At 34.0% G+C, this 25863-nt stretch overlaps 4 protein-coding genes across 7 annotated transcripts; 2 read left to right on the top strand and 2 right to left on the bottom strand.

Moving 5' to 3' along the window:
- Nucleotides 1234-5949, bottom strand: LOC109357853 (transcription and mRNA export factor SUS1-like). The gene is made up of 5 exons (XM_019601906.1): nt 5815-5949; nt 5608-5704; nt 4968-5062; nt 1991-2067; nt 1234-1518 (listed from the first exon to the last, which is right to left on the bottom strand). The coding sequence occupies exons 1-5, from the start codon at nt 5817-5819 to the stop codon at nt 1445-1447; spliced, it is 348 nt and encodes a 115-aa protein (XP_019457451.1). The 5' UTR covers nt 5820-5949; the 3' UTR covers nt 1234-1444.
- On the bottom strand, nt 10026-11953 carry LOC109357815 (pentatricopeptide repeat-containing protein At5g06540-like). The gene has a single exon (XM_019601873.1). It carries the CDS (start codon nt 11951-11953, stop codon nt 10556-10558), a length of 1398 nt encoding a protein of 465 aa, XP_019457418.1. The 3' UTR covers nt 10026-10555.
- On the top strand, nt 12673-18488 carry LOC109358940 (protease HtpX homolog). Of its 2 annotated transcripts, XM_019603450.1 has the most exons (9): nt 12676-12991; nt 13880-13937; nt 14479-14546; nt 15471-15650; nt 15938-16034; nt 16757-16866; nt 16951-17084; nt 17178-17367; nt 18228-18488. In XM_019603450.1, exons 1-8 carry the CDS (start codon nt 12773-12775, stop codon nt 17314-17316), a joined length of 1005 nt encoding a protein of 334 aa, XP_019458995.1. In that variant the 5' UTR covers nt 12676-12772; the 3' UTR covers nt 17317-17367; nt 18228-18488. The 2 variants fall into 2 exon arrangements, with proteins under 2 accessions (XP_019458996.1, XP_019458995.1); XM_019603451.1 differs by lacking the exons at nt 17178-17367; nt 18228-18488 and having other exon boundaries at nt 12673-12991; nt 16949-17081.
- Nucleotides 19690-24835, top strand: LOC109358772 (sulfite oxidase-like). Of its 3 annotated transcripts, XM_019603209.1 has the most exons (13): nt 19702-19744; nt 19783-19890; nt 20286-20401; nt 20644-20709; nt 20903-20939; nt 21063-21144; nt 21291-21409; nt 21486-21581; nt 22266-22376; nt 22528-22629; nt 22901-22948; nt 23779-23994; nt 24728-24835. In XM_019603209.1, the coding sequence occupies exons 2-13, from the start codon at nt 19816-19818 to the stop codon at nt 24833-24835; spliced, it is 1176 nt and encodes a 391-aa protein (XP_019458754.1). In that variant the 5' UTR covers nt 19702-19744; nt 19783-19815. The 3 variants fall into 3 exon arrangements, with proteins under 3 accessions (XP_019458753.1, XP_019458754.1, XP_019458752.1); XM_019603208.1 differs by having other exon boundaries at nt 19690-19890; XM_019603207.1 differs by having other exon boundaries at nt 19703-19890; nt 20647-20709.

Below are 25863 nucleotides of genomic sequence, written 5' to 3'. Positions count from 1 at the left end.
AAAAAAACATTACTATTGTTATTATTAAGAGTAAAAAATACTACAATTTACAATTAATAACATATATAATAATAAAATTTATGATTAGTAATATATATAATATTAAACCCTAAACCCTAATTTATTATATATGTATTAGTAATATATGTATAATAATTATAAACTAACATTTAACATATATAAAAATACTACAATCTACAATTCTACTAGTTCATGTCTTATCATGTTCATTTGCAACCCACCATGTTTCAATAGGTAGAAGAATCGTGAATCAATTTTCGCTAACTAGTGTTTATGATACGTAAGAGGTATGAGTGAATTATGTGACTATAATTTTAATTGGTTTGTCTTTGTTATCATATTTATCAAATGAACCTAAAACTAATTAATATACTATAATCATAATATGATTTATAAAATTAAACATAAAAATAACGATATTTAATTAAAACCAAGTAATCAATTTCAATAGTAGTCTAAATACAATGTCAATTCAAGCATAAACTCAAATCTTAGGTATGATTTAACTTATAGAGTATGTTTGCAATTGGTTTTTGAAAGACAATAAATAAAGGAAAACTTTGAAGTCAAGAAATACAGTTGTAAAATGAATCTCGAGACTTATCTTTCTTTTTATATCTCATCTAAGGAACAACTCGTAACACACCATAAAGCCACACATTAACCATTATGATCAAATGAGTTATGATAGGGAGAGATATCACAGTTGTTGTAATGCAAAGAGAAGATCACAAACTATCTTTGCCAAACAAATTTTGGATATGTTTCTGCTTTGACAAAATACCAGAGAACACAAGTTTGAACCTATTGATATCAATAGAGTTGTTGAAAAACACTTAATATAACTAGTTTTAACATAGGTTATACAAACCAACTATATTAAGTGATCATGAACCTATTGATGTCAATAGAGTTGTCAACTAGACACTTATTTATATATTCTATCAATAATAATGGTGCTCGTTCTTAGGGGTTGTATAAGAGTATTGTTGGGTGAGAAAGAGAAGATGAAGAGAGTTGAAAAAATAGTTTAGATGGAAAACATAAACTTGTGTTAGAACTTTAAGCTGTTTGAATTTTAGCATGTTCATTATGCATTATAAATTTTATGCATATTTTATTTACATATCTCAAATGTATCTTATATTTTTCAAAAATATGTATATCTATGTATCAATATCAATGCTTCATAGCTTTTATGCGTACATATTGTAGGGTAGCATTGGAGTTGCTTATATTATATAGATACCCTTTTATGTAAAGGGTCAAAAGAAAGAATAGTTTAGGATGGAGATTGATTTCTCATATTCTGTACTGAAACAATCATGGTTATACAAGAGGAATCAATATCCCTTACAAAGTTCAGTACAAGCATGTACTCAGTTGGTGAGATACACACCAACCACCAAGCTATGCTGATATATTAGAGAGCAGCAGACACAAGAAATGACTGAATCCTTTGCAACAGCTCCGCCTTGACGGAACCGGGAACCGAGGCTGCAAAAACAAGTTTCACAAATTGAAGGACGAAGGAAAACCAAAACCATGATACAGAAGTTGTTCAGTTTCTAATGTTCAAACACATAATATGATACCCTCTTAAACTAGTATTAAACAAAATATTGACAAGCAAATAAAATGCAGAATTCTACCTGTGGTGTTGACCTGATGAGGTTGTTCAATCAGGTAACTACTTGTCTCTTTCTTTTTTGTATAACCAAGAGTATTCACTCATCTTACGAGTAAGGAACTAAATCCCTTTTGGGGTGCATGTCTATCTCTCCCAACAAGTGTCAATCTCAGAAATCGAACCTCTGACTTTTTGGTCTATCTGGGGATCAAGTGAGGCCTTATATCACTAACCAACGCCATGTTGGTCCACTTCTTCTAGTTGTCTATATGCAGCAGTTGTCTACTTGTCTATATGCAGAAAAGAAGTAAATTACTTGTGAAATAATTATTTCAATACCTCTGCCCTTTGGTGTGATTACATGTATGAGTTCATCTACAGTAACATTATTCCTCCCTTTCTTCTTGACAAAGGCCCTGTAATAAAAAAAGGTGGATAAATTTCAATATCGAGAAGTCACACAAACATGAAAAAATGGCAGTCCAATGCACGAGGCTCCAACTTAGTGGGGTCTGGGGATAGTAGATGTACGCAGTCTTAACCCCGCAAGCGGGAAGGTTGTTTCCACAAACATGAGACATTAATGAAAGCAATTGAAAAACACTTCTTTAGTCGACTCTCTGTTCGGAGTTGGGTCCTTTGTCATGTTCTATTAACTATATATGGTAGCATGGTTAGTATGCAAGAGACTATGTTACTTTATCAATATCCTTAGCTGAAATGCTAGAGGGATAGTCAGTTGTGCAAAACTGAAGAGAATGAGGGACATTATTTGTAAAGCAACACCCGATTTAGTATTGGTCCAAGAGACTAAGTTTGAGAGCATGGATGCTCATCTTGCTAGGGACATTTGGAAATCTAGATTTAAGGATTTTGAGGGCTTTCCTTCTCTTGTGGTGTCGGGAAGTATGGTGGTCATGTGAGACCCGAGGTTTGTCTCTAGCATTGATTCTTCGCGTCGTATCGTTTCTATGTCTTGATAGTCAATAAATATTCAGAGCAAAGGTCCATGGTGGACCTCTTATATTTATGATCCCAATAACCCTAGGCTGCGTTCTTTCTTCGGAGAGGAGTTGGGGTTCTTGTTTTCTTATGTGGGTTGCAATGGTGCTTTCTGTAGCCCAGTTTTGACAAAGTGAAAATGATGTGTACAGTATACTTGCATAGTGGATGAGTATATATGATATTATCACAGGCAATCTTAAGTACTCGCAGAGTCGTAGACATAATGCTAAGTGCTAAATAAAGTTGGTACCAATGAAACTAGCACTAAATACGCCAAGCAGATGGTAAGCCAAAAGTAATTTTACTTATCATTTCTGCCAAACAACATAGCTTAAATAGAAACAACTTGGCATCCATTTGGCTACACAATTAAAGAGACATTGAAGTATTGAACCATGACCCATCTTCATTGAACCCGTACCAAATTATGACTTGAAGTTATTATGCATAGGACACAATTGTAGTGTCATAAATTTTTCATTAAAGAAGTGAATGCCAGCATCATCACCCGACCATCACCATCACAACCACCACAACTACTACTAATACCTTGACCACCATGCCATCGGTGAGGCATTAGAGAATGCATTTTGCTCCCTATGAGTACATGTTTCTACCGAGCAACTTGAATGCTTGTATGGCTAAAAATGGGCATGTTGGAGTCTAAAGTAACATGAGAATGAATGTTGAATTTCAAATTTTCTCTAAACTAAATATACTAGATGTGAGTGCTAATGGTAAGTATCAACCCCAAAAACGTGCAAATGGTAAATCTTTTCCTGCTAGTGGCTTTCTTCTTTAAAAGATAATCACGACATGGGAAAAGGCCGACCTGTAATAAAAAAAGGTGGATAAATTTCAATATCGAGAAGTCACACAAACATGAAAAAATGGCAGTCCAATGCACGAGGCTCCAACTTAGTGGGGTCTGGGGATAGTAGATGTACGCAGTCTTAACCCCGCAAGCGGGAAGGTTGTTTCCACAAACATGAGACATTAATGAAAGCAATTGAAAAACACTTCTTTAGTCGACTCTCTGTTCGGAGTTGGGTCCTTTGTCATGTTCTATTAACTATATATGGTAGCATGGTTAGTATGCAAGAGACTATGTTACTTTATCAATATCCTTAGCTGAAATGCTAGAGGGATAGTCAGTTGTGCAAAACTGAAGAGAATGAGGGACATTATTTGTAAAGCAACACCCGATTTAGTATTGGTCCAAGAGACTAAGTTTGAGAGCATGGATGCTCATCTTGCTAGGGACATTTGGAAATCTAGATTTAAGGATTTTGAGGGCTTTCCTTCTCTTGTGGTGTCGGGAAGTATGGTGGTCATGTGAGACCCGAGGTTTGTCTCTAGCATTGATTCTTCGCGTCGTATCGTTTCTATGTCTTGATAGTCAATAAATATTCAGAGCAAAGGTCCATGGTGGACCTCTTATATTTATGATCCCAATAACCCTAGGCTGCGTTCTTTCTTCGGAGAGGAGTTGGGGTTCTTGTTTTCTTATGTGGGTTGCAATGGTGCTTTCTGTAGCCCAGTTTTGACAAAGTGAAAATGATGTGTACAGTATACTTGCATAGTGGATGAGTATATATGATATTATCACAGGCAATCTTAAGTACTCGCAGAGTCGTAGACATAATGCTAAGTGCTAAATAAAGTTGGTACCAATGAAACTAGCACTAAATACGCCAAGCAGATGGTAAGCCAAAAGTAATTTTACTTATCATTTCTGCCAAACAACATAGCTTAAATAGAAACAACTTGGCATCCATTTGGCTACACAATTAAAGAGACATTGAAGTATTGAACCATGACCCATCTTCATTGAACCCGTACCAAATTATGACTTGAAGTTATTATGCATAGGACACAATTGTAGTGTCATAAATTTTTCATTAAAGAAGTGAATGCCAGCATCATCACCCGACCATCACCATCACAACCACCACAACTACTACTAATACCTTGACCACCATGCCATCGGTGAGGCATTAGAGAATGCATTTTGCTCCCTATGAGTACATGTTTCTACCGAGCAACTTGAATGCTTGTATGGCTAAAAATGGGCATGTTGGAGTCTAAAGTAACATGAGAATGAATGTTGAATTTCAAATTTTCTCTAAACTAAATATACTAGATGTGAGTGCTAATGGTAAGTATCAACCCCAAAAACGTGCAAATGGTAAATCTTTTCCTGCTAGTGGCTTTCTTCTTTAAAAGATAATCACGACATGGGAAAAGGCCGAGAACATATACAATGCTATAAACAACACTACGGAGTGCTTTTACAAATAAAAAACAAAACCTGCATAGAGATTTCATTTCATCCTTCCAACCACAATCTACAAGCCTTTCCCTCAGAAGTTCCATAAGCCGCTCCTTTTCTCCGGTCTCAATCAACTAAGCAGTCATCAAAAAGAAAAAAAGGAAGCAATGAACAAAACAAACCCCAACACCCAAAACAAAGAAAACTAAACAACTTCTCTAGTCAACAGCCATAACAACAAACAAAGTAACTAACTTGGTAAAACACGAACCAAAAAAACCAGACAAATTTGCCAAAAACTTTGTTTATCACAATACTACAAGAATGACTAAACCCGACTCAACCCAAAAGCTAGCTCATAGTATGAGGGTTGTCTAAGCCTTATAAGCATTGACTCGGTCATATTCCCACCAGACTTATCATAACACCCCTTACGCCGGAATTATACATCTGGAGTAAAGTTTACAGGACTGGACATACGACAGGTGACCCATCGGGAGGGTCAGACTCTGATACCATATTAAAACAGTTAGACCTAACACAACCCAAAATATAGCTGATGAGAGTTGTCTAAGCCTTATAAACATCGACACGAGTAAGTTACCTTAATAAATAGCAAAGTTATGTGAATACTAAACAGATAATAGTTGTCAAACACAAAAGAAAGGAAAGATCAAACCTTGATATTGATGAGTTCTTGAAGGGTGGGTTCTCTTTCTGGGGTATTTTCAAGCATATCTGGTGTTGGAGGTCGATTAACCGATGCTTTTGGCTTCCTTAACATTATGAAAAGAGAAAAAAATCAAAGAAAGAAACAAAAGTGAAAACCCAATTACAGGGTTATGAAAAAAGAATGCAAAATCAAAGAAAATTGGTGGGTGCTCACATCATGTTTGAGAAAACGTTGGAGTTAGCAGAATGAATGAATCCTAAGAATACAATGATGTTTGGGTGCGGAGAGAGAAAGGATCAACTTTGGAGTACCAAAAAAATGTAGTGCCCTTATACATTTGAAAATCCATGCCGATACGAAAAGGATGCTCTATCCCTAAAACATTATGCCCATATACCAAACTAATCAAATCCCTTCAAGTAACATAAAAAAATTATTTTATATTTTTATGATTTTTCTTTTTAAATGGATAACAAATTTCAATTGGATTGGGACATCTTGGGACATGAAAAAGTGGGACTGGTGATCCCTATTCATGTTCATACCCGCTAGGTTTAGTTAACCGACTGACAATACCTAGAGATTAAGAAATAATTTGAAAATTACAAACAACTTATACATTTGTGTGCGTGTTTAAAAGTATTATTTTAGACAATCAAAAGATGAAGAAAAATGATAACAACAAGTACAAAACATAAGAGAATACATAAAGTTTTAAATTGCCATTTAAATATAATTTGTTTTTACTAAATAACATAATTTAAAATAAGATAATAAAACATATCAAACATTTAAGATATCTTCATCAACATAATATTGTATCATATTTATGGGTTAACAAACATAACTTCAATGCTTAAAAACATAAGACCACTTACGGAAAATATTGACTAAGTACTGATGGGTCACGATACCTTATTAGCCAGACTTGGACGGTTCAACAATGAGTATCAAAATCATTAATTTCAACTACTCGTGGGTCTAAAAACACATCCTAACCTAACTCATTATAGGTATTATCACTAGATACCTATAGAAAAGGTAACCATTATCATCCCTACTCATATTGGGGTATAAACTTATTTTCATTTTGGTTATATCTTGTAAGTTGAAATTATTTTTGGTATACTAAAAATAATTATCATATCCATTCTAATTTTTTTGTGGAGTAATTACCCAATTTAGTCTATCATCTTTTGCATGGTACTAATTTAGTCCCTAAAAAAATTTAAGTGACATTTTCGTCCCCAACAAACTCAACATCAAATCACGTTAGTTCTTTTGTCATCTCGGTTCCCTTAATTGAAAAAGATTTGTTCGCGTGATACATTAAGTGTCGACGTGGCCTCTACTGGATGGTCCTACATGTACAAGTTGTCATGTCATCAACTGAAAGTTTATTTTTAAATTTTTATTATACAAAATGACATCGTTTTGAATATTAATTTTTTTTAATACAATAAGCAAAACGACATCATTTTGTATAGAAAATTTCCGAATAAAATTTAAGAAGGAAAAAGACGTCATTTTGCTTCCGTCTTCTTCCTTCAAACTTCTTCACCCTTACACCTCATTTCCTTCATCTTCACACTAACAATCTCAAATTTATCCTTGTTCGAAGCTAAATAGAAGCAAAGCAAAGCGAAGCTGCGATTTTGAGGTATATGGTCCTATGTTTTTTCTATTTCCTGCATGTGGTATGAATTGTGTTTTTAATATCTGCTGTAGTCCATTTGTAGTTTAATATTTATATATTAGGTTGTGTTGGAGTCCACTTGTCCATTCTTTTATTCTGTTTGTGTGATATTATGTTTGCGATAAAAAAATTATTTTTGTGTTAATTATTTTTCCCAAGTATTCAATATGTTCATTCTTTTATTCTGCATATCTACTTTGAACACAATGTGTTGAATGAGAAAGACACAGAATTTGTGTCTCATGAATCATGTGAACAAGAATCAATTGAGAAGAATATTCCTCAAGTATTTTTGTGTTAATTGTTTTTCCCAAGTATTCAATATGTTCATTCTTTATTCTGCATATCTATTTTGACATCCCGTGTTGAATGAGAAAGACACAGAATTTGTATCTCATGAATCATGTGATCAAGAATCAATTGAGAAGAATATTCCTCAATTTGAATATGGTAATGATTCAAAAATGTATTCATTGCATGAAGGAAGTTGTGAAAATGCACCACAACCTTCTGAACCTACTGCTAATGCAACTCAACCTTCTGAACCTTTAACTCAACCTTCTAAACCTGCAACTCAATTTGATGAACATGTTGTTTAATGTAGTTGATTTTACACCTTTAAATGAAGATGAATACCTTGTTCAAGAAGGTATCAGTAACAAGAGAAAGAAAAGGAAGTCAGACTTGAAGAAAAGGAAGTCAGCACCAAAGAAAAGGAAGCCAGCACCAAAGAAAAGGAAGTCAACGCCGAAGAAAATAAAGTCACCATCGAAGAAAAGGAAGTCAAGTGTGAAGAATGTAGGCTGCTGATAAGGTGAATGAACCTGTACCTGAAGCTTTTGAAACTGAAACTGAACCTAAATGTGTTGAAACTGAAACTGAACCTGAACTTGAAGGTGTTAAACATGAACCTCAACAATCTGCAGTTTCTTTTGAGGATCAAGGATATTCATCTAATACTGAATATATGCATACACATGTTTCCAATGATGATGAAGGGAATGCATGGAATACATTTACTAAGTACCATATGTTCAATGAAAATAGTGCATTTAGACATGTCCATTTGGAGATTGGAATAGAGTTTGCAAATCTCAAGGTTTTTAAAGATGTTGCCAAAGACTATGACATCTTCCTAGGCATACAAATAAAATGGAAGAAGAATGATCTGATGAGGGTAAGGGTTGTTTGTGCAAATCCATATTGTGGTTGGATTACATTTTGTTCTAGGTACAGTAGGTTGAACACCTATCAATTGAAAACCTTCAACCTATAACATACTTGTTGCAGGACCTTCTAAAACAAGGCTACTAGTAGGGATTGGATTGACAAAAAACTTCAATGTATGCTAAATTTTTGTACACTGGTTGTGGGAGAGTTAGGTTGGTTCATCCAGAATTGCAGTTAGAATTCTAACTCATGTCAGATACCCATCAATGTTGGTAAGAACATCTTCCTAAACATTTAATTACAATGTCGTTTTCTCAGGCTAAAATGGTATATACATTATATTTCAGTTTGAGGATGATAACACAATGGAGTCACCTCAAGTCCAACCATCAACAGGTAATCCAATCTCAAGTACATTGGAACTATCTCAATCCATCCAAGAGCATCAGGTCCAAGCTCAACTCAAACCAAAAAACAACCAGAACTAATTCAAAGAATGTTAAGAAGATATGCTGGCTATGACAGAAGTTAGATAGTTTATAGTCATGTAGAGTTTTCGTGTTTTTATCATAATGCACTTGTTCAAAAGATGTTACGAGATTTCATTTTGTAATGCTAAGAAGGGATTATTACATTGCAACAAAGCCATTTTGTGTTGATATTTTGTTGTACAATGACTATTAAAGGCAACCGAGCCATAGTGTAGTGACTATTGGTGTTTTTAACTTGATATTTTGTTCATTTTGTGACAAAACAGGGCCATTACATAATAAACCAGAACCAAAATATGCTGTACTCGAAGTATGAGAACAATAAATCAGAACCATAACTTTATTTCATACAATACTTACACAACATATAACAGGCTAACATACAGCTGCTACAACTACATGATCATTTGAAAATACAACTACTTCCTCATAACCTCAACTATTTGAAAATACAAATCAAACAACACTAACAATAAACAACAAACTAAACACAACTGCTACAACTACAACTTTTCTGGACCATATCACATGTTCTGCAATTTAAATGGCATAGACTTATAAAACTTATTAAATTTATAAAGACCCTATAGATTTATTTCACCAAACTAACTCCTAATAGGTAGAAGTCATATCCATCGTCTCAAAATTTATATTATTTCATGTATCATTTTTATTGGTTTGAAAATTTAAAAATTAATTATATATATATTAATTATATATATTTTTAACTAATAACAAATGGTGGATGTGACACATTTTGCACATAAGATGTGTTTCCCTATATCCCTGGTACAAAAACACTAAACAATTTGAAACTAGATAATAAAATATCTCCTCATATAAAAAATGATTAAATAAGATAATGTTATGATTTTAGTAGTTATAATGAGATAACTTATCTCTTTTGTGCCAAAAGATATTTTATTATATTGAAATAAAGCTTCAAATATATTTATCTGGACAAGAAAAAATCAACAAATTTAAATTTTCAACTGATTAAAGGAGGAGATCATATGTCATCATTTATGTCTCACTTGGTGTCCCAAATCAATGGAAAAGCTCCATTCATTTAAAAAAATTATAAAAAAAAAATTAATATTTTAATATTATTTTGTAAAGTTTGATGGGTTCGAAACATGAAGACATGAAAATTATGGGACAAATGATCCTTGTCGTGATCGAATAGCCTTCATTTTGGCAACACCAAGGACTTGATTATTATTCTTACTCAAGCAGTCCTGACCAAGTAGTGGTATCCCCTGAACTTCTATCTGCTACTCTTCCTTCACATTCATACTCACCAAACACTGCAGTCCTGAAATACCAACCAAATTGTTAGAGATTATAAGCATTGCATAAATAATAATGTAAATTCTTTTCAATAAATAATAAAATCAACTTTCCCTTGGATGAGACACCGGAAGAAGTAATGTGTTCCTGAGTTGCAATATCTATCACTTGAGGCATTCCAGAATGACAGCAACAGTTTAATATGAAGTATGCAACAATTTATAGTTGAATGAGAAAACTTCCCCGTATTTTTTCTTTCGGAATGATAAATATCTATTATATACATTCCGCCGCGACAGAAACTCGATTAAGTTGCGACAAGGCTCCACCCTGGAGATTTCTTGAGTCTCTCTTCTTTCATCACCTTCCTCAGTCTCAACACTTTCTGCCATTGTCCAGCCTCTGCATACATATTTGACAAAGATACAAGAACTCCATGATTTTGAGGTTCCAGAATAAGAATTTCATTTACCACCCTTTCAGCAACCTTTGTATTTCCATTATGTTTGCTAGCTGCTAATAAAGCTCCTAAAAGAACCTCATCCGCCTTCCACGGCATTCCTTTGATTAACTCCTCTGCCTCTAGTAACATACCGCCTCGCCCGAGAAGATCAACGAAACACCCGTAATGTTCAATCTTTGGTTCAATTCCATATTCTGTATTCATCGAATAAAAGATATCGCGTCCAACGTCAAGTAAGCCACCATGACAGCAGGCAGATAGAACCCCGATGAATGTCACATCATTAGGAACAACAACACGCTCTTTCTTGAGATTCTCAAACAGAGCAAGAGCATCTTCAACATGTCCATGACTAGCCAGCCCACATATCATAGCATTCCATGTAACAATATTTCTTTCATTCATCTCATCAAATAATTTCCAAGCCATCGCAATTTCTCCATTCTTTGCATACATGTAAATCAACGCGGTCCCGAGAATAACACCTACCTCGAAACCTTTCACTTTCATAAGTTCATGTATCCTTTCCCCGAGTTCAAGGCAACCCGACCTAGCACAAGCAGACAAAGCCGAAGCCAACGTCGCGCCATTCGGCTCAAACCCCTCAACAATCATCTCATCAAAAAGCACCAAAGCCTCATTCGAACAGAAATTCTGAGCATACCCACAAATCATCGTCGTCCAAAGACTCAAATTTCTCTCAGACATTCCATCAAACAGAAAGCGCGCATCAACCAAATCCCCAGAAACACAATACCCTCTCACCAACCCATTAACAACATGCAAATCCAACACCAACCCAAATTTCAATACATGAGTATGCACCTGTTTACAACAACTAAACAACGAAGAAGTCGAACACGCCTTAAGAAGAAAAGGAAAAGTGTGTTTCCCAGGCAATGCACCAAGCCTCCTCATATTGATATAAAGCAAAAGAGAGTGTCGAGGATTGGGTCCAGAAGCATGAGCACGAATAAGAGTATTCCACATGAATGTGTTGGGTTTGTGAATAGAAGAGAAGATTCTAGAAGCGTAGTTGAGGTCTGAGAAGGTGGAAAGAGCGGAAGAAGAGATTAAGCGGCTAGCGGCGAAAGGGTCGTTGATGATGAGTGAGGAAACGATCATTTGGGTGTGAACTTGTTTGAGTTGATCAATGGTGGTGCAATTATCAGCCATGGAAGAGAGAGATAGTAACAATGGTGCTATGGTTGAGAACGTTCTTTGCACTTTTGGCGCCAACATTTCAAGAGGAATAATCACCTACACCACATTCATGTTGCTTTAGCTACATTATTACTTTATCAAAGTTTTATTTTATTCTTTGTAGATTCATAATAATAAAGTATCTCTACTTCCATTAATAAAAAGTATGACTTGCATTCTATTTATTTTTAGTTTTAAAAATATTTTTATAAAAATAGTTAAATAAAACACATATCTTGATTTCTCCATCACTCGTATTCATGGTTCAAGACTTTACTTAAATCATAGATCATATACACAATTTTCATTAAAGTTACACCAATTCTATAATTTCTAAAAAAGTTACACTAATGTATGATAGTTTAGTCAAACTACACCATTCTCATAAATTGATGCTTTTAGTAATTCAACTAGAATTTTTTTAAAGATTAAATTGATGGTTATTAAATTTTTGAAGGACTCAATTATTATTTTATTAAAAGGCAAATTATCTTCAAAAGTAACAAATCACTATTATTTTATTAAAAGGCAAATTACTAGAGAAGGAAATATACAAAAAAAAACAACTTTTTTATAATATGATAGTTTTACCATCTAGATATAATAATGTAATGATATTAATTGAATATGATTGGTTTCCATGAACACAAACCATGAAGAAGTTGAGAAAAATCTGTAGTGAAATCCACAAAAGTCAACAGAAAATGAAGTGGCGCGAAACTGTTACCATATATTACGGTTGTGGTCATAATTGCCCTTACGTAGTTATGTTAACAACATAGAACCCCAAATATCACATTAACACTGTTACTGTGTACACTGTACACTACTGCGCACAACATAAAAATCACCATTCCAATGCTAACTTGCGCTTCTCCTCCTTCTTCAATGGCTTCCATCACTTTCTCTTCTCTCTGCTTCTTCCACAAACCAAATTCTCTCACAGCCACCTTCACAGGTTCAGACAAACTTACGAAGAATCGAAGAAGTAGTGGAATTTCGATTTGTAGAGCAGCAACTTCTGTTGCGTTTCGAAACCTTGATGCTGATGATTTTCGTCACCCTCTTGATAAACAGGTTTAGTTTTTTTCAATTTTGGAAGTTTTTGATTTTTTATTCATATGCAGAAAAAAATGTATTATAGTGAGGGGAATAAAGAGCACAGTGATTAAGGTTTAGCGCTACAATTTGAATAATGTTTTAAATTGCAGTTGTGGTCGCGGTTTCGAAAACTCCAAAATTAATGCGATGGACCACAATTACATTTGCACTCCCAAAACCTTAACATATTGCTATATCCCTATATCTGCTACCAGTTGAGATTGACCTTACATGGTGCTCGGTATCGAGTTTTATACCGATTGTTAGTTTTTAACATTATTATTATAAGACTTCTTTGATGAACCTGGATTTCAGTAGGTGGCAGGTAGACTAGAGAAGGGAACCATGTATATAGAATACGATATGTGGTTCGGTTTGATATGAGTATGTAGTATGCAGTAGGTTACCTATCAACTATCAGTATGTTAATGGTATACGTAGTTGATACTTTTGTATCGGTATACTCTTTATACTTATATTATTACCATTAACTATTAATTATAGATAAATAATAATATTTTAAAATATAAGTAGGTTTCTATAGCTCTTTACATAACTGTTTGGACGCATACCAAATTATTCTTCCTTACTTTTTTCTTTCTTTAACTTCAACTATAGGTGAAAATCTAGTTCGTTCTTTATGGGGAACTAATTCACAAAAGAAACATAAATTGATAGGCAAGAATAGTTCACAGTTCTCTATCAAAATGAGAGAATTGTGTTTCAATTATCAGGCAAATCTACCATGGAGCATACTCTAGTGACAAACTTTTGAATTTAATTAGTTTTGTTGGTAGTGTTTTTTACTTTTTGTTTTGACACTATTTTTAAATACTAACTAAGGTTTTGTTTTTCAATCTCCAGAATACTCTGATTTTAAGAGCAATTCCAGGACTGAATGAATTGGGAAAAGCTCTTCTAGGTAAGAATAAATTTTTTGTCTTGTGTGATTTTCAAGTAGTGCAGTTTACGTTGGATTGTACTGAAATACCTTAACTCTTATTTTGCTTATATTATGTCTTAGTAAATTAGGATTTTCTTTTACTTCTTGTAGCTGATAGTAGTTAGTAAATTTGAGTTAGTAGTTAGTTTTTTTTGATACAATAAATAGATAAATTTGTCTGCATTGGCACAGTTATTGATGATCAACTTTGTTTATATGCATTCTTCCAGATCTTAGTGTGTAAATTCCTTTGTTGTTTCTGTATATGCATGCTTTTAGATGCATAGTAGTTGTTTCAGTTACTCAAGTGTCTTATGGTCAATGGTATCTTCAAATAATCTCGCACTGTAAATTGTTGAGGTTGTTTCAGTTATATGCATTAATTTTTTCAGATTTTAGTGTGTAATTTTGTTGTTGTTTCTGTATATGCATGCTTTCAGATGCACAGTAGTTGTTTCATTTACTCAAGTGCAATTTGGTGACATTGCTTTGTGACAAGTTCCGTTAAAATAAATTGCAGGTACCGTAGCAGAGCAGGTGATGCTCCTTGAAAATATAGGGACATCTGTACTCGTTTCAAAGAATCAGGTATCTATAACTCTTGTACAAGAAATTATTTTGTCAAGGAGCACTTATAAGGAGAACTGCAGGCAGACATGTAATATAATGGATAAAAGATACCTGTACAATAGTCCTCACCTCATAGTGAAAGTGCTGGGTTTTGTTGCAATCCTATGTTAATATATGTGTAGAGAATGAATGTGTTTGTCCTATTCATCTCAATAGTTTATGAATACAAAGTGAATATAAGATCAGGAGATATGTGCCTTGAGTCTATTGGGCCTTAAACTAAGTATTATCTGCCTATACATAATATATACATTCAACACCCCCTTCAAGCTGGAGCGTACAAGTTATATTCATCCGGTTAGAGAGACTTGTGAGAATGTATTTAGCTGGTCCTTTGTGTTGGGGTATCCGTGTATGTGTTACAATGCAACTAGAAAGAACCTATTCTCTAACATAATGACAGTTTACTTCAATGTGCTTAATCATCTCATGAATAACCAGATTAGAGGCAATATGAATAGCAACTTGATTGTCACAAAACAACACCATATGAGTTCACTTGTGACTAAAGCCATAGCTCGATATTCTGCCTCTGCATTAGATCTAGTAACAACCTCCTACTTCTTGCTTGTCCTCTATTGTTATCAACTTCAGCAATGGTTGTTCGGATTAAGTTTGAGAGACGTGAAATATCTGCACTTAACATTTCCTAATTTTGCCATTTCCACTCAGCTGTGCTGTTTGGCAATATATTTAATTTAATTTATCTTTCAATTATATCTAGTTCAGACAGTTTTCCTGTATGCAAGTCAACAAAATTAACGTAATGTTTGGTTCTATTTTTTGCAACTTGGATCAACAATCAATCTAATCATGTTCATTGTTTAGTTGTTGTTATCAATATCACTTCAGATAAGTAACTAAACTTTGTTCTTGTGTCAGCTTCCTGATCTTCACCATTTAATGGCTGAAGCTGCAGAAATATTGAATGTTGATGTCCCTGATTTATATGTTCGTCAAAGTCCTGTTCCAAATGCATATACGTTAGCTATAAGTGGTAAACAACCATTTGTCGTCATTCATACTAGCCTTGTGGAGCTCCTGACAAGAGCAGAGTTGCAGGTTCTAATTTATTTCGCTGTCACAACTTACAATCATTGTAATTTTGAACTTCACCTTTTAGTTTTGTTTCCGAGAAGATTTTCTTTTATTTTGCCTGGTCTACAAGTGATAGGATTCTGGAAGTTAGACTGTGAGGTGCTTGAGGATGGGTATAGGAACCATTAAACGATATATACATTCTTCTATTCAAATATGTCTGATCAGTTTGTTAATCAAACCATATTTATGTATCATATCAATTGTACTAGTTCCGAAACTATTAACTCATCATCAACTTGCTATAACAGGCTGTTTTAGCTCATGAGTTGGGTCATCTAAAATGTGATCATGGTGTGTGGCTTACATATGCAAATATCCTAACCCTTGGAGCCTATACTGTACCTGGTAGGTGATATGAAGCATTTTTTAATTTTTAAATTATGTGTGTGTGCATGTGCAATATGTTATCATTTATGCTGCTTATCATTTGTTTTGTTTGTCTGTCCGGAATTCCTTCCATTTTCTCGGTTTGGAAAAGTGTGGATTTTCAATAGAGGGAATCTTTGGATATGTGGGGAGTTCCTTTTAATAATAATCATCCACATCTGAGAAGTATTTTAATGCCCGAAGTTGTATTGGCATATAGATCCCCAATTTTTATAAATTACAAGATTCTCGGTAAAGAATTAAAATAAGAAGCTTTTGCACTAATACAACAACCCCAGATAATATGGATAGAACTGAAATTTGTTGGGAATTTTGATTTTAGACCCATTTGTTGGTTTCTCTTCTTAAATTAATAGTTATACGTAGTTAACTAGGTAAGATGATCAATATTGGAGAAACTTATTTGTCACTGCTATCAGTCTATTACCTAAGTTGGGATGAAATCCTAGTCACTCTTACCACTAACTGAGTATAACAACCATGAAGCAATGGCTATGTTGTCATAGATAATTTTTAACCCTTCCATTTCACATTGGAAATGTTGCTTCTGTGGATAATGGACATATCTAGCTCTAACTCTAGCTGTTGCAGCTCTTGTTTTAGTGCTTATGAGAAGAAACAGATTTTTCATACTCAGATCTGCTGCATTATTTTTACAAAGCTTGTGCCATTTGTTGTAGGCGTCGGTGGTATGATAGCTCGGACTTTGGAGGAGCAACTATTCCGCTGGCTTAGAGCAGCTGAGTTGACTTGTGATCGTGCAGCTCTTCTTGTTGCTCAAGACCCTAAGGTATGCTGATATCAAAATTCGCTTTAATTATATCTTCTGTATTATACATGGGTTTAATATGTTCATTTCCGAAACCTACAAGAGGTCGTCATCTCTGTCCTCATGAAGTTAGCTGGAGGGTGCCCTTCTATGGCCGATCAACTAAATGTGGATGCATTCTTGGAGCAAGCTCGATCTTATGAAAAAGCTGCGTCAAGCCCAGTCGGGTGGTATTTAAGGTTTGTAGTGACCACTGACCAGTGTAGCCATTAGAAAGCAGGGTTTCCAACTCCATTTACAGGCTAAATCTATTTTTGTTTCCCGCTGATTAGGAATGCACAAACAAGGCAACTGTCACACCCTCTACCTGTTCTACGTGCTAGTGAAATTGATGAATGGTCAAGAAGTCCAGATTATAGATCTCTTTTGAAACGTGGAATACAGATTCGATCACTAAAACAAAATGTCTAGCAGTGCTCAACAGATTTTTTCAAAATGCACAGAAGCTCAAAGTTTATTGTGGTTAGTTTCTTAAAGGTCTACAGTTCCCTTATATACTTTTCTGAACTTCATCTCAGAGAATGAATCATAGGTTAAGTGTATTACATTTAATGTAATTTGTCAACATTGCATACATTTTATGGTAGATTACATATAGGTAAAACACACAGACTCCATTTCTATTAGCAGAAGTAACATCAAAGTTTCCTTTTTCCTCAGTTTAGGGGATGATGAGTATTCTGGTTATGTTGGTCTTAGCAAATGGCAAACCATAACCACATTGCACATAAACTATTCAAGTGTGAACTCCTATATTGGATATAAGGAGAATAGTGAAATAGTTTATAAGTGGAAAAGACCCATAAAACCATTGCCTTAAGGTTTTGGTTCAAGATGTGATGTCTCACTTGTGTCTCTCCACTCTTTCCATGCCTCGTTAACAATGTAACTCCCCAGACTCCAGTGGTTGGAGGCTCCCCGGTCGCGGTTGGGTTCAACAAATGGTATAGAGCCGATGGTTTGTCTTGGACATGGTGGTCTTAAGGGGGAGTAGAATGATAAGTGTGTGGTACCCCACTTGAGGGGAGATTGTTGAGTTTATTCAAGTGTGAAGCCCCACATTGAATGAGGATAGGAGGGAAATAGTTTATAAATGGAAAATACCTATAGAACCATTGGCTTAAGGTTTTTGTTCAAGTCGTGGTGCCAACTTTCCACTCTTCCCATACCTCGGTAACAATGCAACTCCTCAGTGGTTGGAGGCTCCTTGGTCACAGTCGGGTCGAACTAATGTTTATTTGTTTTGACATCTATTACTATTTATGAATACATGGTAGCAAATTCATTTCTTCTAACTACTTTTTTTCTTAATTATGTAACAGTTACAGCAAGGTGCAAGATGGGGAACAAGGGTAAGGAAGCAATAGGATTTGCTATACTTATACTATAAATCCAAACATGTATACTCACTATGATTGTAATAATAGTGAATCTGTAAGTATAATTTTGATGACAATACGGATTATTTTCTCATAGAAATATTGGCTCTTGTATAGTAAATAATTGGTACTATAATTCTCAGACCAGCTAGGAACTCTGTTATGTAAAGATTTATGACTAAAATTTTAAGTGCATGCTTACACCATGTAAGATTATAATAATTCTAAACAAAGAAGTATTATTTTTTTCACTATGTACAGGAGTTTTAAGGTTATATTATATCGATAATAATGTGGGTTACAGAGCAGAAAAACAACCAATGAAAGAAATGATGGGATATTGAGTATTACGTTTGTGTTAACATTATAAAACATTGGTGCTTGAGTGTACTTTCAAGGGTAAGGTTGCTTACACCCGGAGGTTCGATTCAAATCTTGTAAACAACCTTTTCGTTTATGATTATAAGATTACATATATCTACTCTCTTAGATCACTATGTTGAAGTCTTGTACATTGTATCGATTATTGTTTGTAGTTGGATAACTATGGAACTAAAAAAATGTGGAATTTAAATCAGAAGCAGATGGTTCATACACATATAGTCTAATTTGGAGAAGCATGATTGAAGGGCTGATTGATTAACTGAAGTCATTGATGATTCAAAGATCAGAGGAATTTCAATCGAAGAATAGAAAAATTAACACACCAAAGATCATTGAGGTTATGGAATTGAGAAGAACATGGAGCAATTACAAAAGTTTGGATAAAAAGTTTAAAGCTGTTCAAAGTGTAACCAAATGGAAACAGCAAGGTTAAGTGGAAGACAATAAAATTAAGAAATTATGCATCTAACTTAAAAAGATCATAATATTACTATTGTTAGGTTGCATACATCTACATTCTTCTCCCGATCACATCCTTTGTGTACCGAGCCATTTCTTATGATGAACAAAACTAAAAAGTAAGTCATATATAAAATAATAAATTAACAAACACACCAAAGCGACCATGTATTAGGTTGATGAATGCAGTCAGGAACATGTAACTGAACAAACACAACAAAACCAGTCAGGTACAAGGTTGTTGGTCTTTTTGCATGATGTGTAATTTATTTGTATTAATAATATCAAACTAAAAGTAATGAAACACTAAACAAAAAAGGACAAAGATAGTAAACAACACTCAACACAGAAAAAGTAGAAAACAATAAGAACCAATGGCAAGGAAAGAAAAATGGTTGGCTGAAAACGCAAATGGAATATGAATGTACAACATCATCATCATCTATGATCATAAATGCTTGAATGGAGGACCCACCAACATGCTAAGTCACAAAGCACCAATGGTGAATGCTTTTTTTTCGATAAGAAAAATCGTATTAAACAGAGCACAAGGGATACCTGCCCAATACAAGAGAACCAATGGCGAATGTTACAAATTCTCTTTAGATGCTGCATTTGTTGTTGTCACTACTTCCTCAAAAACAAAAAATCTAAGGTTGTTTTGTTTGTTATACATCATAGGAGAATAATGCCTGGACTCACAGCCCCATCAGATTATTCCACAGACCCTTCACGCCACCCATGTCTTCAAATTAACTCCAAGGCAATCTTCTGCTTTCTATGTTTTATATTATTATGAATGTCTTATGAAGATTTATGCCACCTTGCATATTTTTTTTCATTTTTTGCTTTGCATTTTTGTTTGTGTTATATAACACTTCTCATTAAGTTCTTCGTTGCTAAATTCTTTAATGAAAGTTCAAAGATTTGTACTTCGAATATTATATGTATGTATTAAAAATAACATAAACGTATTCAACAACCGAGCCTTAATCCCACTATTGCATCGAGAACACACAACTGTTTCGATTCAGGACTAATGGTTCAGGAATTGAGTTTGATGAAAAACCCTGTCATATTGCATAGACAAATTACATATTTTGTTCATACATGTTTTTCAGTTCCTTGCTTCTCAAGTCCAATTTGATTGTACCACAGGAACCTTTCAATGCTGAGCCACCACGTTCTGCCTTGATTTCCTCCTATTTGACTCTGTCAGATTTCTTTTACAAGAGAAATCATGGGCCGGTTCCGATCGTCGATGACATTGAAAGGTCATATGTTAATCTTGTCTATTTCTACCACTTTGTTCGTCGAGGTTGTTTGTGTAAACTTTCACTAGTTTATATACATACATAAACTAACATAAGCATAGTAATACAAAGATTTAAAACTTCATGTTTTTCACGAAGATAAGTAAGATACGTTGATCTTGTCTATTCCAACCTCTTCGTTCGCCGAGGTTGTTTGTTCCCTATAGAGGACTATAACCTATTTTATAACATGTTTGGCATTGCAGGTACTGTGTATCAATATCTGGTTTAGTAGACAATCCCAAAAAGCTTTTCATGGATGATATCAGGTTAGTGTTAGTTTAGCAATCTCAACTTTTCTAAATTGTTAAGTGTCAACCAATTGTATACTAAAAACTATAGTGATTATAACTTTTTCAGGCCTTTGGGGTGCCATATATGATATATCTCATTCATTTGCTATGTGTCTCAAATAATTTGTTTATCAAACAGAGAACTAACCATGTTATTATTTGATAACAGGAAGCTTCCAAAGTATAATGTTACTGCCACACTTCAGGTTGGTTAGATAAATGTTCATAGTAGAAATGTATAAACTTGCATGGAAGAACTATGTTGTTTTGGTTTACTATTGATTACATTATGCAGATGAATTTGATATCTTTTCTATGGGTTTTCTCAGTGTGCAGGAAATAGAAGGACTGCAATGAGCAAGACTAAAACAGTGAAGGGAGTTGGCTGGGATGTTTCTGCTATTGGAAATGGTTAGTACACTGTCACTGTCACTGTATTATCCAATATTCATGTTTACGGTATATGAATTTTGACACGGACTGTACATAGATATTACGGTTTTCATCTAGTATGTCAGAAATTCTAATAATCCCTCCTTCGGATTTTGCTGTCTCAGCTGTTTGGGGTGGTGCAAAATTGGCTGATGTTCTTGAACTGCTTGGAATATCAAAGTTGACAGCTATCAGTAAACTTAATGGAAAACATGTTGAATTTGTCAGTGTTGATAAGTGTAAGGTAATGGTTATTATGGCTTATAAATCTACTTCATGGAAAGCATTTTGTTGTTTTTGTAAATATTACAAAATTGTAGGAGGAAAATGGAGGCCCTTACAAGGCATCAATTCCACTCATTCAAGCTACAAATCCTGAAGCAGATGTTGTACTTGCTTATGAAATGAATGGAGAAGTAAGTCAATTTGGCTTCTTTTTCTTTAAATTTTCCTTTGTTTTCAACAAATTTTCTTTCTTAAAGAAACAACATCTTAAAACTCATACTATGATGCATGCATGCTACATGTTTCTCATATTTTTGCAACAGGAGTTGCATATATAACTTCTCAGGTTAGCAAAAATTTACAACATGTAGAGTGCCATTTTTATTCCATTTTTATTTCAACGATAACTAAGCCTTAGTCTCATTACTGTTGGTCAGCTATATGGACCGGATGAAGCATAATGTTCTATTATAAATCATGTCTGTTGACAAAATATTGATCTCTAAATCTTTCCTAAATCGTTTCGTCTATGGTTTTTCGGGGATTAATCATGACTGTTTCTTTTCTTTCAATTATTTATTCTCACTGTTAGTTTTAATTTTAACATGCACACATTTTCCCCTTGCTTGCAACCTAATCATTAATAACATGTGCCAAGTATCATACATACTTTACCTATCATTAGAATAAGGACCATCTTCAGAAATTTTAGTTTTTGTTTTAATTTTAAGTATAAAAATAATACCTCATTCTAAATAAAATGATAAAAGTGTCTTAACATATTGTTTTTATTTCTATTTTTGAAATGACTTCTTTCTCCGATAATAGAGAGGATCATTAGTCGATTAATTTAATATATGGTTTCCTTTCATTAGCCTCTTACCAGGGATCATGGATATCCATTACGTGTGGTTGTTCCTGGTGTCATTGGAGCTCGTTCTGTTAAATGGCTTGAAGCTATCAATATCACTGCACAAGAATGTCAGGTATTATATCTCATATATAATTATTCTCAACAACAACAACCAAACCTTTATCTCACTAGGTGAAGTCGGCTTCTTTGGTCCTTGAATTATTCTGAAATTACTATAAGCTCCTTTACACAATGTCCTAGAATGTCACATTATTATATACCAGGGATTTTTCATGCAAAAGGACTACAAAATGTTTCCACCATCAGTGAATTGGGACAATATTAATTGGTCAACCAGGAGACCTCAAATGGATTTCCCTGTACAGGTATTTTCATTTAAATTGTTACAACCAGGATAATCCGGAAGCACATCTTCTGCTCCAAAAAATGTGTTACTCTATATGACAATACTTGTGATTGGTCAAAAAAAATACTTAAATATTAATTTTTTAACTAATTATGAGTAGTGACACATAAAGTTACACACTTTTTATGACAAAAGATATGTTGTATCATAATGACATAGAATATATATATATATCCATTTTTCAAGTAATTATTTTGTACTAGTTAATACTTGTGATTTCAATGTGGCAGTGTGTTATATGTTCTCTTGATGATGTGACAACAATAAAGCCTGGAAAGGTTAGTTTGTTTTATCATAGGTGTAATTAGCTATTCCATGCATAATTGTGCTTCTGTTTTTCACTGTAAATTAACAAATATGTCAAATTAAGTATTTCATTAGTTTCTTTAACTTATTTTAAGTGTCTTGATGAAACAAGTGCTGAAAATAAATTAAACTAATTTTACATTCGTTTCGAACTCAATTCATTATCTAGTTCGATAAATTTGGTTCATGAACCAAGTTAAACTTGAGCTCAAAGTTGAACTTGTTAAACAGTTCGACTTGTTAGGATTATAAACTAACTGTATATTATATATATCTACAAATGTATAGTGAATCTTTAAATTTATATAAACTAATAATTGTTTATCATTCGATTTGGCTTGTTTCGAAGTCGAGTTTCGATCTGACCTAGCTCTTTTTGTTAGGGATGCTTGAAATATGTTATTGTATTAATCTCACATTGGTGCTTGGGCATATGGGTGTGATACAGCTTGTAATAATCCTTACTGAGTGTAAAATATGTACACTAATAATATAAAGATTTATACATATGCACTTCATCATCCACCATTCATTTGGATTACTTTTTTTTTTTTTAAGTCAACATTAATTAAATATCAATGGTGGATAATACAATGACAATGTATAAAACTCATATAGTGTCACTACATACATTTTTTTCTCATCCTTATTTTCTAATAATATCTTGCTAATCGTTTAGCGCTCCCGTAAAAACCTTAGTGTTGAGTACATTAGAAATCGACTGAAATCCTAATTCTCACTTTATCTAAACAACAAAAACAACCGAGCCTTAATACGACTAATTCTGACCTTATCTGGGCAGGTGAAAATTAGTGGATATGCAGCATCAGGTGGTGGGAGAGGCATTGAGAGAGTAGATGTGTCAATTGATGGAGGGAAGAGTTGGTTAGAAGCCTCAAGGTTTCAGAAAAGTGGTATTCCTTACATATCAGATCATGACAATAGTGACAAATGGGCATGGGTTCTATTTGAAGTTACTGCTCATATTCTTCACACCACTGAGGTTATTGCAAAAGCGGTTTGTAACATTTCTTCTAACTTTCCTCATTCATCTTTCTTCTAAGTTTCATCATTCAAATTAGATGCCCCGTGAATCACAAACAAGGTGTTGGTATAGTTGTGTAAGGTCCCACTAGATTTCTAAATTGATCAAAAGGTCAAACGATTGCTGGAAGTGACACTTGTTGGGAGGGACAGTCACACACCCTAAAAGATTAATTCTTTACTATATAGGAATACCTTTGGTTACACCTCATGAATGAAAAGGATGTGCTTCAAGTAACAGCATTAACTTGTTCTCAACTGCATAGCAAATAGAATATGGTAGCAGCCTCCTAAATTAAATTTAAAGGTGTATTTCATATCTTATATAATAGTGAACTTGACGCAACGGTAAGGTTGTTGCTTAGTGACTGTGAGGTTACAGGTTTAAATTCTGAAAATGGCCTCTCCGCTTGTAGAGTAAGGTTGTGTACATCTACCCTCCTCAGACCCCACTAAGTCGGAGTCTTGTGTACTATGTCACCCTTCCTATAAAGTGTGAGCTTCGGTGCAACAATTATAAAGGTCATAAGTTCAAATTCTAGAAATAGTCTCTTAGATTGTAAGATTGTGTACCTCTACTATCTCCAGACCTACTAGATGAAAGTCGGATTATATTTAGAAGAGTATGAAATATGTAATTATTCTACCAAAAGAAATATGTAATTATTATAGTTGAATGGTTGAATATATCTTAGGGTGATTTGCAGGTAGATTCAGCAGCAAATATCCAACCTGAAAAGGTTGAAGATATTTGGAACTTGAGAGGGATACTAAACACTTCATGGCATAGGATACAAGTTCAAGTGGCTCATTAATACTGTAATAATATTAGCACTTCACATGCACCATTTCACTCAATATTGAATTTGTGCATGCAAACCTGTTCATGTACTAAAAATGTATAAATAATGACTTGAGTATCGGAGTCTCTTTTCATGTACCTAAAGAAGGTGGTATAAAGCCAATGATTCCCACACTTAAAAAATATTCTAGCATATTGATTTGAAGAAGAATTTACTCTTTTTGTTATTGAATGAATTGAAGATTATACAAAGTTTCTATTTGTACTTTTAGCGTAGTTACTTGAGTCTAAAGCAACCAATTTCAACAAGTAAAACTAATGTCAACTAACTTAACAAAATAACAAATTTCTTAATTAACACATGTCTAAATAAAATGCTCTACTATAACTCATTCTTCTAGAAGATATCGTATGGTTGCCCAAGGAGATAGAAAATTGATTCGCCAAAAGTGATGCTACTGATGCGCCAATTTGGCCTATCTTGATGTGCCAATATCATGTGTGTGTGATGCACCACATTCCTCGGTCAAGTGCATGCCAGATGCGCCATAGCGCCACAACTCCTCGGTCAGGAACACGAGCCAAGTGCATGGTTGATGCACCAAAACTCTCAGTCAAGTGTATGATTGATGCAACATATTCCTTGATCATGACCAACATTCTGACTCGGTCAAGACAAATTCTAGCTGCATCAAGGCTAAGTTTCTGACCCGATATAGACTTGTTCCTGGCTTCATCAAAAACATAAGGAAGAGTTGGTTTTCATCTTAGCTAATGCTTGGTTTTCATCTTATTATCTCCTGCAAATCTTTCTAGCCTAGAGTTGAATGATTTATAGCATAAGGTAGAGTAGATATATAATTCTCAAAAATAACAAAATGCAATCATTTTTCAATGAAAAATCATACTTTTTGTTTGTTTGTTGCTACACATTAAAAACATACATAGTTTAATATTATTTTTTGCTTTCAATGCATCATTCATATGTATTACATAATCCAATATCTAAGGAGTTCTATCTATATTTTTTTTATTTTCTTC

This window comes from Lupinus angustifolius, chromosome LG10 (genome assembly GCF_001865875.1).
Source record: "Lupinus angustifolius cultivar Tanjil chromosome LG10, LupAngTanjil_v1.0, whole genome shotgun sequence".
Lineage (NCBI taxonomy): Eukaryota > Viridiplantae > Streptophyta > Magnoliopsida > Fabales > Fabaceae > Lupinus > Lupinus angustifolius.
Note: the sequence above shows the minus strand (reverse complement) of the source record. Positions and strands in the feature narration are given on the sequence as shown.